This window comes from Sceloporus undulatus, chromosome 3, assembly GCF_019175285.1.
Source record: "Sceloporus undulatus isolate JIND9_A2432 ecotype Alabama chromosome 3, SceUnd_v1.1, whole genome shotgun sequence".
In the NCBI taxonomy this organism is placed as follows: Eukaryota; Metazoa; Chordata; class Lepidosauria; order Squamata; family Phrynosomatidae; genus Sceloporus; species Sceloporus undulatus.
The window spans coordinates 17,671,077-17,687,636 of NC_056524.1; the positions used below are offsets into that span (position 1 = coordinate 17,671,077).

Here is a 16,560-nt window from a genome sequence, read left to right on the forward strand (position 1 = left end):
TATATTAAATGGCAAAATCAAGGTTTGCCTTTTGGAATTTATATTTTTGGGGTGAATATTTTCAAACTGTGGATGGCTGACACTGTGGATAAAAAAGAAATCCGAGGCTAAAGGGCTGACTGTATTTCTTCTTCTTTTTCTTCTTCTTCTTCTTATTTCATTGTATCTGCTAAGGCTGCTTCCTGTGGAATTCTGGGGTTTGTAGTCTAGTGAGGCCTAAGAGTTCTGTCACTGGGGCTGCATCTACAATGGTGAAATAACCCGGTTTGGAACCGCTTTAATTGCCCTGGCTCAAGGCTATGGAATTGCTCTGGCTCAGGGCTATGGAATCCTGGGAACTGTAGTTTTGTGAGGCATTGAGCCTCTACTGTCAGAGAGAGCTCTGGTGCCACAATAAACTACAATTCCCAGGATCCCCTAGCACTGAGCCAGGACAGTTAAAGCAGTCTCAAACTGCATTCCTGCAGTGTGTCTTGAACCAGAGAAGGCTAAATGCCTCACAAACAACAGTGTGTACGTATTTATTTATGTATTTGTTTTTTTTATTTATTTAGGAGTATATTTATACTCTGCTCTTCTTCAGTCACAAAGGCTCTCTATTATGGAGATTATCGCACGAACACGACTACACTTTTAAAACAAGGCTAACTCACTTTAACGTCCAACTGTTGCCTCCCGTTGCATTCTGGGGCTTGTAGTTTAGGAAGGGGCGTTTAGAATATTCAGCCAGAGAGCTCTTAGGCCTCACTGGACTACAAATCCCAAAATGCAACAGCAGGCCGTCGGAGCAGTAAGAAAGCGGATTAGCCCTGTTTTAAGAGTGTAGCGCCACACTCTACTGAATCATATGGAGCCGTGGCCGTTAAAGCGGTGTGAAAGCGTATTCATGCTGCACTGCAAGTCAGGCCTTGGAGAACACAACAGGCCAAGCTGCGTTGCCATGCCAACCGAACGGGAGAGGGCTTCGCTAACCGCGGCCCCTCCCGCACTTTCGAATCCCGAGCGGTTCCGAAAAGACCCGAACGCGCCGCTCGTTCTCATTCGCTGCCGTCCGGCGTCGCCACCGCCATTTTCCCCGTCGCTGTTTAAATCTGACCGCAGAGGGACGCCGTAGTTCTTCCTGCGCATGCCCGGCGCGCGGCCTTCCATCCCTTGCTGCCATTGTCCCCAGCGGGGCGCGAGAGGGAAGATGTCCGGGGTGCAGGCGGTGCGGATCAGCATCGAGTCGGCCTGCGAGAAGCATGTCCAGGAGGTGGGCCTGGACGGGAGCGAGACCTACCTGCAGCCGCTCTCCATGTCGCAGAACCTGGCCCGCCTGGCCCAGCGCATCGACTTCAGCCAGGGCAGCTCCGGCTCCGACGAGGACGAGCCCAGCGCCGCCAACGCCGCTGCAGGGGGCAGAGAGTGGGCCGGAGCAGGAGCAGCCGCCGCCGAGGAGGAGGAGGAGGAGGACGGTGAGGGAGGGAGGCTGGGCTGCCAGAGAACCACAGGGTTGGAAGAGGCCCCATGAAGGCCCTGGTCCAGCCCAGCCCCTTCTGCCATGCAGGAACTCTCAGTCAGAGCATCCCCATTGACAGGGGGCCATCCAGCCTCTGCTTAAAGGCTTCCAAGGAGGGAGATTACACTACGCTCCGAGGAAGGAGTGTGTTCCACTGTGGAACAGCCCTTACTCTCAGGAAGATCCTCCTAATGTTGAGCTGGAATCTCTTTTCCTGGAGCTTGCATCCATTGCTCTGGGTCCTAGTCTCTGGAGCAGCAGAAAACAAGCTTGCTCCCTCCTCAATATGACATCCCTTCAAGTATTTAACCAGGGCTATCATATCACCTCTGAACCTTCCCTTCTCCAAGCTAACCATCCCCAGCTCCCTGAGTCCCTCCTCACAGCTGGGACCTGGCCCCCGTTCTCCCTTTCCCCATCCGGCTGGTAGAACACAAACTCAAGAAAGGGCTGCCCATCTCCTGTTTGTGGCTTCCCAGAGTTGTTTGGCTGCACACTGGGAGGAATGCTGGGCTCAGTGCTCCGTTGCTCTGAGTTCGCAGGGCTTTTCTGCTGCCCTTAAAGTGGTAATGGACCAGCTTTGTTCCAGGGATTCTGGGCTGCCATTATTAATATTGAAGAGTCTCTAATCAGATGGAGTTCAGTAGATCAAAAAAGGACGTTGAGAACGGGATGCATCTCCAAAGCATCTGAGCATCTGTCCATATTGTGGCTGAACCCACTGGGGCTAAATACCTCTCCCAGCAATGACAGAAGTAACCTATTCCTTCTGTGTTTCTCCTTTGTGTTCTTCAGGTTTGGTGAAGTTCCAGCCGTCTCTCTGGCCTTGGGACTCAGTGAGGAATAACCTAAGAAGCTCCTTGACCGAGATGTGTGTGCTCTACGACGTTCTCACCATCGTCAAAGACAAAAAGTTTATGACTTTGGATCCAGTTATTCAAGAGCCGCTTTCCCAAAAGCAGGTGCCATGCAGTGGCTTTGCTCATTCTCTTCAGTGACAGCTGCTGTTGACGGTTTAACCGTCCCCATTTAGTGAGGCTGCAGCATCGGTTATTTCGTCTTGGTAGTTCTCTTAACAGAGAGCGTCTTCCTGAGAGCCATTTCTAGTTTCCAGTGCCTCATTTGAAAACGTTGTCAGTGAAAAAGGAAAGCCATTGAAGTGGAATAGTTAACAAGGGCTAAGGGAGGGAGAGGGAAGAATCACAGTAATCATTTTCATACGGATAATTAATAATTTTAATAATGACTAAGCGTTGGCCGTGTTTACACACAGTTGTGAGATTCTGGAGAACTCTGTACATTTTGTCATTCTGAATAGCAGTAATTCTGTAATGAAGGTTTACTTCAGGGCTGTGGCAGACATGTATCATTCTTTAAAACAGAGAAGCAATAATCTTCAATGCCTGTCTATAATTTGCAGCAGGAAAGATTTGCTTGTTAAGATTTGGAGGCTTGTGTGGTCACTATCTATGCTAGTTTCCGTTCCTCTTGAATTTTTAAAATCAGTGTAGTGGAACAAGATCGCATTGGAATCGATTGCCGTTCTGAGTTGTTTGTTCATTTCTAGAATCCTCAGGTTCTGCAACTAGTTTCCAAGAAGAAATCATTGGCTGCAGCAGCTCAGATTCTACTGAAAGGAGCAGAAAGGTTGTCTAAATCAATTGCAGAAAGTCAAGAGAACAAGCGACAGAGAGACTTCAACTCTGAATTGTTACGCTTGAGGCAGCACTGGAAGCTGAGGAAAGTGGGAGATAAAATCCTTGGGGACTTGAGCTATAGGAGCGCAGGTACGCTAGGCAAAGCGTTAGTCCGAAGTTCCCTGAATCTGGCAGTATCTCTGAACACCACCTTTTCCCTAAATATTTAGGCCTTGTGTCTCCTGAACTGATCAAACACAGAGAAGAAAGGTAAAGATAAATTGGTGCCTACACTGCTTCAGTTTGGCACCAAGTAAAAACCTGTTTACTGAAGCTTTTAGGAACTTACTGGTTTTACTCCAAAATGTTAACACACATGGTTTTAAACTGTTTTAATCTTTTAAACCTGTTTTAATTATTGTTTTAAATTGTGTTAATCTTCTAAAATGGATTTTACTTGTAAACTGCCCTGAAATTTTGAGTCCATATCTCCCGCTTCTCCCTTCGGATCGAAGTGGGATTACAACAGTAAAAACATCATAAAATACATACAAAATACATCAATCAAAAATAAAAAGGGAAGAGTTGTTACAGTATTGCTCACAGTCATAAGAATCAAGTCATCACATTCAGATGTTCAAAATCAGATTAGAGGAGATCTGTTGGATAGGCCCACTGGAAGAGATCCATCTTCAATGCCCTCTTGAAGGCTTCCAAAGAAGGTATAAATACTCTCAATCCCATGATAGGGTCACTTTAGGGTCACCATAAATTGGAAACAACTTGGAGGCATACAACAACAGCAACATATAAATGTTTTAGTCAAGATAAATTCACAGCAGAATGGCTAGATAGCATGCAGTATTCACCAACCCAGTCTTTGCTAACTAATTCTCATACTGTCCAATTTTTTCAATAATTTGTTAGCTTTTAACTATTGTGGCTAACAAAATTGTTGCTGTGAGTCAAGAAATTCCTAATTCATACCTCTGTTATGAACTAACTAGCATAGGTGGCATTAAGAATTACTGTTAATGTGTGTGATTTGAATACATAAGTGTTCTGTTAACATTAAGGAAGCATTATTGTAAGAACAGCACTGTCAGATAAGCACTCTCATGCGTCCCTAAGATAATAATTTACTGTTTCTTTGAAAACACTAAATAAAATGTGGAAAACTGTAAATATGTCTACCAATTGACAATTGGTTTCTCTTACATATAGTACTACTATATTGTCTAAAACTTTAGGTATTAGAGTGTGCTGTACTTCATTTGAGCCAATATTTATGGTATCAACATCATGACAAATACTAAAATGCCTAATATATTAGATGTTTTTAATGCACACTGTATGGCTTAGCTGTCTTCAACAAACTGATCTGTTTCAACCTTTCTTCTTAGGATCTTTGTTTCCTCATCATGGTACATTCGAAGTAATTAAAAACACAGACATTGATCTGGATAAAAAGATTCCTGAAGATTACTGCCCTCTGGATGTTCAGATCCCCAGTGATTTAGAGGGAACTGCCTATATCAAGGTTTGTCCACATTATATTTTGTAGATTTTGTTAGTGTTCATGAAATACAAAAAAAAAGCCAGTCTTCTTTTTTCTTTTTCTTCTTCTTTTTAAATCTAGGTATCTATTCAGAAGCAAGCACCAGATATAGGGGATCTTGGTACAGTAAATCTTTTTAAAAGACCTCTTCCAAAATCAAAGCCAGGTATAACAATATTCAGTCATGTTTTTTGAGTGTTAACTCTCAGAAGTGTGTAATCATGAATATTGTGTAATTTTCAGAGGCATTAATTGGGAGTAAAAATCAATCACTCAGACCTTTTGGGGGAGCTGAAACCATTTAAATATGTTAACATTTATGTCAGGTGTGATGTGGATTCTGCTTTGTAGGGGAGATTCAAGTGTGCACAATTATTTGGCTTCATAAACACACAGAGAGAGACATTTCAGTGAAGGGAAAAAAATCTTGTGGCTTCCATTCCAGGGACGTAGAATGTACTTTTTGTACTAGGACTGGTCAACTTCTGGCGTTCTAGAAATGTTGGATTTCAGACCCAGAATTCCCAGCTTGCATAGGCAGTCGTAAAAGATGATCAGGAGAGCAAAGCATTCTCTGCCCCGTTATGTACAGATACAGGAAATGATGTGTTCTATAAAGAGTTTACAAAAATGCACTGGTGGTTTTACTGTTTCTTTGTACAGTTGTAGCAGCAGGTAATGTGAAGCTGCTGGTCTGCAAGCAACCATGAACATTATTTGGCCCTTGTGTTCTTGTTAAAAATATGATGGTGGTAGCCAACAAACCCCACGTATAGAGGGAAATTGATCTGGGGAGGATGGGGAAAGTAGAAATAAATTGAATATTAAACTTTAACCCACTCCCAGTAGGGAGCTTAATATTTGGGTTTGCATCTTTCTATCCCTGCTGATGGCAGCAACATGTTCATTCTTATCTGATCTGTTTTTACAATTCCATTCCTGAGAAACTTAGGCGGGATACACACCGCCATTTAGTATGTATAGGATACGTACTAGGGTTAGGAAGGGGCGGTGTTTCCGCACCCCCCTAACCCTAGTACGTATCCTATACGTACAAGATGGCGGCGCCCCTTCTACATGGGCGCCGCCATCTTTACGTACTGGACGCACAGCGTCCAGACGTGTCGCGGCGCCTATGACGTCGCGAGTCCGCGCCAGGTGCCTCGCGACGTCATAGATGCGCCGCAGAAAGAAGCTCCGAAATGGAGCTTCTTTTTTGCTCCGCGCGGGAGTCGCGCGGTTTGGCTGCTGCAGCTCCCGCACGGAGCAAATGGCGGCGGCGGGGGAGTGCCGCAAAGCGGCGGTTTGTACCCCGCCTTAATGACTTTACAGATCCTAAATGATTTTCATTAAGAAGGATCCAGATTTCAGAAAAGTTACTGTTGTGGAATACCACTCCCAGACTCCTCCAGCCAGTCTTACCCAGATATGAACATGCTAGCTTGTGGATTCTGGGAGCTGTAGTCCTTAAGGTAAATTTTCCAAGCTCTGAAAATGTACACCCAGTGATTCATGTTTCTTTCACCCCTTCACAGCACTGCATACACATTGTTTAGTATTGTCTAAAACCTGAACTGTCTTTAGAAGATTCAAACTGTTTATACATTTTGTCTGTCTTGTCTTTTTGGCCTGTTTATAATGTGCTGGACCTCTCAATCAGTATACCAATTTCCCCTGATTTCTAGTTATAGTTCATGACTATTCATTATTTCCTGTCTTATTTAGGGGCTATGCACTGGCAAACAAAACTGGAGACTGCACAGAATGTCTTGTTGTGTAAGGAAATCTTTGCCCAACTGTCTCGAGAAGCTGTGCAGATTAAATCTCAAATTCCTCATATAGTTGTGAAGAACCAAATAATTTCCCAACCATTCCCAGGTAATAATCCCAAGGGATTTGAAGTAAATTAATTAAAATCTGGCAAGGTGTTTCCTGGAAGAAAGAGAAGAGGCGTCATAGAGACTCTGGAAAACATAACATTTACTCTTGCACCTCCAGAATCCTGTAGCCAGCCTACTTGGCAGTTTGGGGGGGAATCATGGTTCAGAAAATGAATTTTTACAAGACCCAATCTTCAGTAACACTGCATTAAAATGTTTAGAAGATAGCAACATCAGCATAATTGGTTTAGGATCAAGCTAATTGGACAAATTATCTTTGCTTGTTGCTTCCTGCTAAAACTTTCTAGTTACAGAGGCCCTTGTCATTTGCCACCTTTAAAGTAGTTTGGCAACTGCAAAGGAAAGGGATTTTTCTGCATAAGCCAGGATTGGTCGCTTTGGAAGATATGCCCAGGCTTTTAAGAAAGTTCTTGAAGATCCATTTATTGTAGTTGACTTTTTCTCAATCTTATTGTATTGGACTGTTTTTTTTTTTGTTTTTGTTTTTTTGGTGTGTGTGTGTGTGTGTGTGTGAACTTGCTAAATTTTAGTACTCTGTGGGCTGGATATGTGTTGTTATTCTTGGGCCAAATGACAATTGCTAGTTCCATCTAGGATAGATCAACTGAATCAATAATAACTTGGTAAGTCAACACTTAATAGTTTCTATCAATTCAAAGAAGTAACCATGTTAGTTTTTAGTGGCACAGTGGTTAAATGCTGGTACCACAGCCATTCACAGCCATAAGGGTGTGAGTTTGATCCCAGGCAGTGCTCCAGGGTCAACTCAGCCTTTCATCCTTCCATAGGTTGCTGAAATTAGTATGCAGTTTGTTACACATTGTTAACCGCATAGGGAATGCTTAAATGCACTGATAAGCAGTATAGAAATGTACTTGGTATTTCTCAATTAAGAAAAAGAGCCCTCCCTCCAGTCCATCTGCCTTGGTCCAGGCCTCAGAGGGAGAGAAGAATGCTGGACCTGATGCCCTCCCCGCCCCCACCATTCCCTTCTCCTTTTGTGTCGTGTCTTTTTAGATTGTAAGCCTGAGGGCAGGGAACCGTCTATTATCCCCTGTCTTGTAAGCCGCCCGGATTCCCAGTGATTGGGCGGCATATAAATAAATCCTATTATTATTATTATTGTTATTATTTTGCTGTTGCTATTGCAATATAAAAAGGAGGAGGGGGAGTAATGTAGCAGCAGCTTTAAGACTAACTGGTTTTTCTTTTAGCATGAGTGTCATGGGTATAAACCCATTTCTTTTCTGTACTGCATCTGAAGAAGTGTGTTACATCCATGAATGCTCATGTTAAAGTAAAAACCAGTTAGTCTAAAAGGGTGCTGCTACATTTCTTCTTTCTCCCTGTCCCCTCCCTTCCTTCTTTTTATTCCATCAATGCAGTAAATCTTTTCTGGTTGTAGCTAACAATTGGATTTAGGGCTTGGTGTTTACTAATTTTGTAATTAGCAATTATGTAATTAGCAGTAATTATGATTGGTACAATATGTTTTTTTAAATGTAACCTGCCATGAAATGGGTTTTGTACAAAAAAAGTGGCCTCCTCTTTCATGGGGGTTAGGGGAACAAGACCTCTTCCTCCCACGCAGTAGCCATTTCCAGGGCAGGAGGGGTTTGGAGAGTGGAGCACTCCCTTCATCTCGGCCAAGGCCTGATCTTTCCCAAGACTTTCCAGGGTAGAAGGGGCTCAGAGTTTAACATTTGCGAATAACCAAAACTACAAATATTGAACCCACAAATGTAGAGGGCCAATTGTATTTGTTAATATGTTGGGAGTCAAACAGTTTTCATTCATTGATGTAGATCAATCCATTGACACTTATGAAGTTGTTATATGTGTATTGGAAAAGTATGTGTTGTTGAAGGCTATGTCATGTTTTTTTCTTTCTTTCTGTGCCTTCATTTTATTTTGTAGGTTTGCAGCTATCTATTACTTTGTGTCACTCTTCAGATGACAAGAAATCCCAAAAATCTGCCTCTGAAAAACAAGGTCCAGAGGATCACCTTTATGTTCTTGAACATAATTTGCACCAGCTGATCAGGGAGGTAATATACTCTTCCTATATATTTGCCCATGTCGCTTTCTAATACAGTGCGCCCGCCTCATACACTGGTGTGCCTTATGTGGCTTTCAGCATATGCTGAAAGCTGTATTGGAAAAAGGGGCAGCGCACCCGGAAGGGGTAATGGCGCGTGCACAAGCCCCATTCATTTAAATGGGGATCGATCATATATGGAATGCCCCTTACGCAGAGGGGCCAGAACGGATCCCCCGCATAAGGGAAGGGCCAACTGTATAATCAGTGCAGTCTGATGGTCCTGATGTATATAAACTGTTCTCTGGGCAAAACTATTTTTGCCCAAGTTGCAGAAAATTTTCCTATAAGGCCATGTAATGTTCTATCTTTATCTAATGCTCTGTCTCTGTCTAATTCAATTAACACACTTCATGAATAAAACCAAAAAAGGTTTATTGGAAAAGATTAGCACAGTAGCACACTCAGAACATCCGGGACAAATTTGTTGGAGGTCCCTAGGTCAAACTTTGCACGGACCTCACAGAGGGCTTTTGCCATCGCTGCCCCTTCACTTTGGAACAAGCTCCCCGTAGAGCTTCACTCCACCGCCTCACTAGATATTTTCAAGAAAAATCTGAAAACGTATCTATTTCGGTTGGCCTTCCCACCTTAGTTAAATTGTTTATTTTCCTGCCCCTTATTTTTTTTCTCTTTCAACCCCCGACCATTGTAAATTAATCTCTCTTTCTCTTTGCCCTTCACATGTGTATTTAATTGATTTCCTGTTCCTGTTCCTTGTAGTAATGCTTTTAACTTTTATATTGAATTTTTATCTTGTATTGTAATGTTTTAAATTTTGTAAGCCGCCTTGATCATAACTATGGAAAGGCGGGGTAAAAATAAAATTTATTATTATTATTATTATTATTATTATTATTATTATTATCTTTGCCAACTTGGAATTAACAAGATAGGTTTCATTTCTGTACCCTCTCCAGATCTACCTTCCTCCTCCCTGTTCACATTCCATTCCCAAGGAGAGCTAGGAGCTCTACACCCTTAGTTCACATACAACAAAGTCTCCTACAGCTGTTCACCCTCCTCCTCTCCCACTCCGGCTCCCAACATGACTAGAACATGGCTAAGCAGGCCTAACGTTAACATAGCAGAGGGAGCTATGAGGGTGACTCTGACAGGCCATTTGAAGTGGACAGTGAAGTCCAAAAAGAGGGCACCTGGGATGTAATCCTGACTTTTCATCTGTTATGGATTCAGGTTGTGGCAGCTAAAATGTTTGGCCTCTAAGAAATTAAGTGTGTATTCCAGGCCCCCTTCTCCATCTTCAGATGTTTTGAAGTACATCATCATAGACAACATGAAATCAATGAGGCAGTTGGAAATTTGCCTCTAGACCCCTCCCAAATTGCCAGCCTATGAACTAGAAGAGAGCTGCCTGGAAGCTTCTGGGAGCTGTAGTCCAACATATTAAGGGAAATGTTGGGGTGAATCTAAAGTATTTCATTGACACATCAGCTTATGATAGGCTGCTGGAATGCATTTTGCTGATCTTGATACACCAGCGAGCCGCTTGTGGTCCTGCCCTTTCTTAGTTTAGCACATTATTTTATTCATTTTAGAGAGTTAAAATACTGCTTTTCCTTAAAAAAATATCCCCAAGTTAATCCCAAAATAAAATCCTGGTAAAATGCAAGGATGCCAGTCAATATGACAGTAAAATCTCATTTAAAATATCTGAAAGGCAAGGGTGCAGTGGTAGCAGCCAGGAAAATGCCTGGGCAAACAAATATGTCTTAAATTGTTGGCATTCCAGATTAAATGCCTGCCTCATCTCAATATGGAGATCATCCCACAGAGTGTACACAATAGTAGATATAGCCCTTCTGTATACCAAAGCCAAGTGACCATCAGTAGATAGTGCTACATTAAGTTAGTGCTCTTCCCAAAATGTAAGTAAGAACCAGGTATTATATTGCCCCCCCCCCCCCCCCCCCCCTCTCTTCATTCTATGAGTCTTCCTTGATTTCTTTGTGTGGCTGAGAAATTTTCCCAGAGTTGAAAGGGGCAAATGCATCATAGTTCTTCCAGTCAGAATCTCCAGAGGGTGCTGTTGCCCCATAATGCAAGTAGAAGTGCTTGAATATCTGTAAAAGGATCAAGAAAGGACTAGAAATCTCTAGGGGGCAATGTTCTTTGGAGGAGTTGTTCTTCACAGATCTCGTTTCTTTGAGGGTTGGAACTATCATTTCCTTGCAGGCAATCTTTTCTGTTAATGTAATTGAAATATAACAGATATTTAAGAGCTATGTTTCAGGATCCATGTTCTATCTTTGCCACCATTCTTAAACTGTACAAGCTCCCAACAGTAAGCTGCCTTGTTTGGGTTCCAAAGTCATTGGCCAGAAGTTCCCAAAGGTTTTCTTCCATTTGAACAAGGAAACCTTTAGTTGAAAACTGTAAGCTGGACCACAGCTGGTTGCTTCTGTATTTTATTCAGAGCTAGAAATGGTTGCTTTTTGAAATTACAGTTCCAGAATTCTCCAACCTGGCCCCAGTAGCTGGAGGATTCTGAGAATCATAATCCCAAAAAGTAACTTTTCCACATTCTGATTTTGTCATAATTAAAATGATATTATATATAGTTGTTTGCTTTGGTCAGCATTCTGGCATGATGGTCTCTGTGGTTTCTAGCTTTAGATTAGAATTGGCCTGTACAGTTGGCTTCTTCTAATACTTTTCCTCCTCCTCTGGCAGTTTCACAAGCAGACCCTGAGCTCCAGTATGATGCCTCACCCAGCAAGTGCACCTTTTGGTCCTAAGAGAATGAGACTGGCGGGGCCACAAGCTTTTGATAAAAACGAGATCAGTTCCTTGCAACCAAGTGAGGGGCTTCTGGAGAAGATTTTAAAGCAGGCAAAACATATCTTTCTGAGATGCAGGTATGCATTCATATCTTTCAAGGTAAAGTTGTACGTTAAATTCTCTGGGCACTTCACTTAAGTTGCAGAAGGGTGTTCATACCTGGCAAATCTGATAAACATTTTCTATAAATATCTTTATGTAAGAGTTTTAACCACCTGCTTTCCATTTTGGCAGACATTGGCTTGACAGTCTGTTTAAAGTGAAGATTTCTGTGCATATGTATCTGACTCCCAAATGGTGACTTATGACCAGCTGTTGTGTTCAGTGAGCTTTGTCTGTTGATGGATAGACCAGAGGGGACCCCAGTGTGGCATCAAGAACTGCAAAAAAGTGAAGCTGAGTTAAGAATTGTTTCCAGTTTAATGACAGTGCATCTAATGAGCAATTTAAAACTTTGGTGGATGTCCTTATACCTGTCCAGTAACATCTAGGTTGAGAGCCACTTTGGTACAGTAATGAAATGGTCACACTAAAGGCAAGGGGAAGTATAGCATCCAGAAAAAGAGTAGTAGTAGTACCACTATGTTATGCTTTGGTGATGCTTTATATGGAATATCTTGTCCTGTTCTGGGCAACAGAACTGAAGAAAGTTAAGAGCAAACTAAGATGTCTCCAGAAACCAAGCCCTGTGAGGAATGGTTGGAGAAAAGATTGAGGGAAGATATCATGACTATGTCAAGCTGGTGTGGTGTAGTGATTTCAATGTTGGACTATGACTATGGGTTTGATTCACTGCTCGACCATGGAAACCCAGATTTGTCTTAGGGTCGCCATAAGTCAGAAACAACTTGAAGGCACGCCACAACAACAATTATAACCATTTTCAAATATCTGAAAATAGAGCCAACTTGTTTTCTAAGCTCCAAAGAGCAGCCCCCAACCATTGGATGCAGATTTCAAGAAAGGAGATTCTGATAAAGCATTAGGAAGTAATTCCTGGTGGTCATTGATTTTGACATTGGAATGGATTATCCCAGAAGATGATAGACCATCAGTAAAAGGTTTTTTTCATTGGCGGTTTTTAAACAAAAGTTGGATTGCCATCATGGGCTTTCTGCATGGTGCAATTGGGGCTGATGACCTGAAGTATAGATTTGTAAAAATATGATGGATTGAAGGACATTTAATTTTTCAAGCATGTTTTCCCCCCCGATGGTTGCTTATATCTTTTTCCCCCTTCCTGTTCTTTCTTCCTATTTTGTATGATTCACCTAATGAATAATTCATACTGGCTTTATTAATGCATATAAAATATGGATGTGCAAAATATAAGTATTAGTTGCTATTGAGAATAGTAGCTTTAGTAGCATTTATCATGTGTTAATATTGCTGGTCTGGTCTTAAATTTTATATCTATTTACTTCTAGAAGCATATTGGTGTATATAAATAATATGGTCTGACAGAATCTACTAGCCCCCCCCCCCTCCCCCCGGGCTGGTAATATAGACAAGGAAATTACCATTAAATGTTCTGAAAACTTGTTTTTTATGGTTCCAGAACAGCTCGGACCATTGACAGCCTTGCCAGCCGTATTGAAGATCCCCAAATTCAAGCCCACTGGTCAAACATTAATGATGTCTATGAGTCAAGTGTCAAAGTCCTGATCACCTCCCAAGGTTATGAGCAGATATGCAAGTGAGTATGAAATGGGATGAAACACTTTTGCTTCACTCCTTAATAACATCAGAGATGGTGGATTGTCTGTAAATTCCCAGTTGAGGTGCCCTGCAGATATCTCGAACTTAAATGTTCAAAGACCTTTATTAAAAGGAAAATCTTGAGGAAGCCATTTCAAGCAGTGGTTATGATGCTTATTTGCTTATTTTTTTCAAAAAAAATATATACTGTGATATGCTGCTGAGCCAAGCATGTATGCTTAAATAAGAGGTTCGAAAATGAGAGCTTGGCAATGCTGGCTAGCGAATTCCAAGACCTGTGGTCTAAAAGCTAACCTTTCCATGATCCGTACAGAGTGAGCCTTCCTTATCCAAAATGCTCCAAAATCTGAAACTTGTGGAGGTACAAGATAAGTAACTTATTATGTACATTTGTGAAGCTGGAGAGGGACATGAGGCTGGAGATAGATGAGCAGGAGTGCCGCTGCTGCCAGCTCAAAGACAGAAGTGGGTGGGTGGTGGACTCTCCAGAGATCTACTGTATAGTAACCAAACCCTTCATATAAAATAAAATGCAGTCCACAAATACTCCACCATTTTATTTTATATACAGATCTGATTACTGTACAGGAGATCTCCAGGGAGCCCTCCAGTTACCCGCTTCTGCCTTCAAGGTGATGGTAGTGGCACTCATTTTCATTTGCAAGGCAGAAGCAGGCAAATACTTTAAAATCCAAAAATACCTAAAATCTGAAACAGTTCTTGTCCCAAGCATTTCAGATACGGGAAAATCAGCCTATAATACTTGGACTTTACCACCACTACCACCCTGCTCCAGTCCTATGAAGCCTGTGCTCCACTTGTACTAATACCTTAATGCTTTTAAAGGTCCATTCAGCTGCAGCTGAATATTGGTGTTGAGCAGATCAGAGTGGTACACAGAGATGGAAGAGTGATCACACTGTCTCATCAAGAACAAGAGCTACAAGATTTTCTTCTCTCTCAGGTGAAAACATTTCCCAGTTACAGTGTATGTTATATGGCCTCAGTTAGTGTGCATGTGTGTCTTTTAATGCAATTTCTGCTTTACAGCTGAATATTAAATACATTCTTGGGCTTTTTAAAAGGAGGAGGTTAAAATTTTAATGTTACAGGTGCAAAGGAGTTGTGCTGGTGACAACAAAATAAAGAAGAGGGAGTGACAAGAAAACCCTCTTTTAGTCCAGACTACTCCTATATCCATATCGAACTGCCAAGAGTGCACTTATAAAATACGTATACCTTTCAATTATTGTCTGTGCCATGGCACACATTTGGACATTGTGCTAAGCCAGTTTTTAAAGAAAACAATTCTAGTTTACTGTGAAAAAGCAAGCTGCTCTGTCACTCCTATCGGACCTGTGATATCAACAATCAGGGAGCCTCCAATGGTTCAGCATAATTCTGGTTTGTTTCTCTCCTAACAAGCTGGACTTATGACCCAGAGGGGTTTTTTTCTTGGTTTATGAGTCTCACTTACTTAGAACAGTAACACTGGCTTCTGTAATCAGATTTTTAAAAAATAAGCCAGTTCCTGACAGATGATCTGTGATCTGTTTAACTACTTCTGCTTCCAGGAAGAACACTGCAGTAAGTCAAAGATCTTTTAGAACCATGACTTATTGAGGTCATTTACGATTTGTTCATGACAGCCAAACATTGCAGACTTTGGTTGTGATATTGTTGATTAGTTTAAACTAGTTTAAACATACTGAATCAGGTTTTAAGTGGTGAGTCAACAGGTAAGTAAATCCAACTGATTTAATGGCTCTACTCTAGTTTGGACTAACAGAAGAATTTAGGTCACTGGATAACTTGGTATTTCTTAATAATAGTTCCAAACCATTAAACCACTGAAATTGTATTATGTTAGTATAGCTAAAAACTGCTTGCTGTTGCAGGGAAATAATCACTGAGAAGTTTGTAGAACATGCTAGGAAAATTAGGGCAAAACACACTAATTGTTGCTTTTACTTATTTCAGATGTCACAGCATCAAGTGCATGCAGTTCAGCAGTTGGCTAAAGTTATGGGATGGCATGTACTCAGTTTCAGTAACCATGTGGGTTTAGGACCTGTAGAGAGTATTGGCAATGCGTCAGCCATAACTGTGGCATCACCAAATGGAGACTATTCGATTTCAGGTACTGAGAATTGTGGCTCTTTCAGTGACCCATTTGAAATGTGAAAACAAGCCAGGGTTCTGGGGGAAGCTGAGGGGTATTGTTCATAAGGAGTCTTATCAGTTTATACTAACAACTGCTGACAGTGGTGATAAACTGTGTATGTCCTATCCATTGTTTATTTAGTGTGAGGCATGAACTCATCATAACAGTGTCACTCTGGAAAGAATCTAGAGCCTTCATCTTAAACAAATCAGGGAGTGAAAGATGTTTAAAATGTTGTGATATCTGGATGAACCCTACTTATGAATTATAGGAAAGCATTCCAACTTCAGGTATCCACATGACAATTACTTCTTGTTGTTGTATGCCTTCAGGTCGTTTCTGACTTGGTAACACTATTACAGGGTTTTCTTGGCAAGTTTCTTCGGAGGGGTTTGCCATTGCCATCTTCTGATGGTGAGAGTGTGTGACTTGCCGATGGCTTTCTGTGGCTGAACAGGGAATCAAACCCTGGTCTTCAGAGTCATAGTCCAACACTCAAACCACTACATCATGTTGGCTTATGGCAATTACTATACCATTTTATTCAAGATGAGAGATGGGAAATACAAGGTCTTCCAGATGATGTTAGATCTTACTGGTTATTGTGGTGACACAAACTGATAATATTTGCAGTCCAACAGCATTTGATTGTATAATATTCTTGAAGGCTGGAACAGTGAATTATTATTGATGTTGATATATGTTTGTTTTTCTGCAGTACGCAATGGTCCAGAAAGTGGCAGCAAGGTTATGGTGCAGTTTCCACGATGTCAGTGCAAGGATCTCCCCAAAAGTGATGTGCTGCAAGACAATAAATGGAACTACCTTCGTGGCCCATTCAAAGAAATTCAGTGGAACAAAATGGAAGGGCGCAACTTTGTATACAAAATGGAACTCTTGATGGCTGCACTGACCCCCTGCTCCTAGGTCAAACAATGCACCAAGGAGGACTGTTATTACAAATCCAACAGGAAGATGGCAAATCGGCATGCATATTTCAGAAAGTGTTTAAACTTGTATTTTTGTGTTCTGTTATCAGTTCCAGATACCTACCTGCATTTTTTTCGTTACTGAGTTACATAATTAGTAAAACAAACTCTTGTGAATTTGACACCTTCATGTTCCTGAATGCAGTTTATCTTGCAAATTTGGAATGTTGCATTAAACTGCCATTTTTTTAGAT

The 16,560-nt window shown here is 41.6% G+C and overlaps 1 protein-coding gene across 1 annotated transcript; it reads left to right on the top strand.

Annotated features, from left to right (window-relative positions):
• Positions 1-1,084: 1,084 nt before the first annotated feature.
• Positions 1,085-16,557, top strand: MED17 (mediator complex subunit 17). The gene is made up of 12 exons (XM_042458996.1): positions 1,085-1,454; positions 2,294-2,460; positions 3,066-3,285; positions 4,539-4,675; positions 4,775-4,859; positions 6,419-6,571; positions 8,512-8,642; positions 11,387-11,571; positions 13,053-13,190; positions 14,060-14,177; positions 15,194-15,353; positions 16,096-16,557. The coding sequence occupies exons 1-12, from the start codon at positions 1,127-1,129 to the stop codon at positions 16,302-16,304; spliced, it is 2,031 nt and encodes a 676-aa protein (XP_042314930.1). The 5' UTR covers positions 1,085-1,126; the 3' UTR covers positions 16,305-16,557.
• The last annotated feature ends 3 nt before the right edge of the window (positions 16,558-16,560 follow it).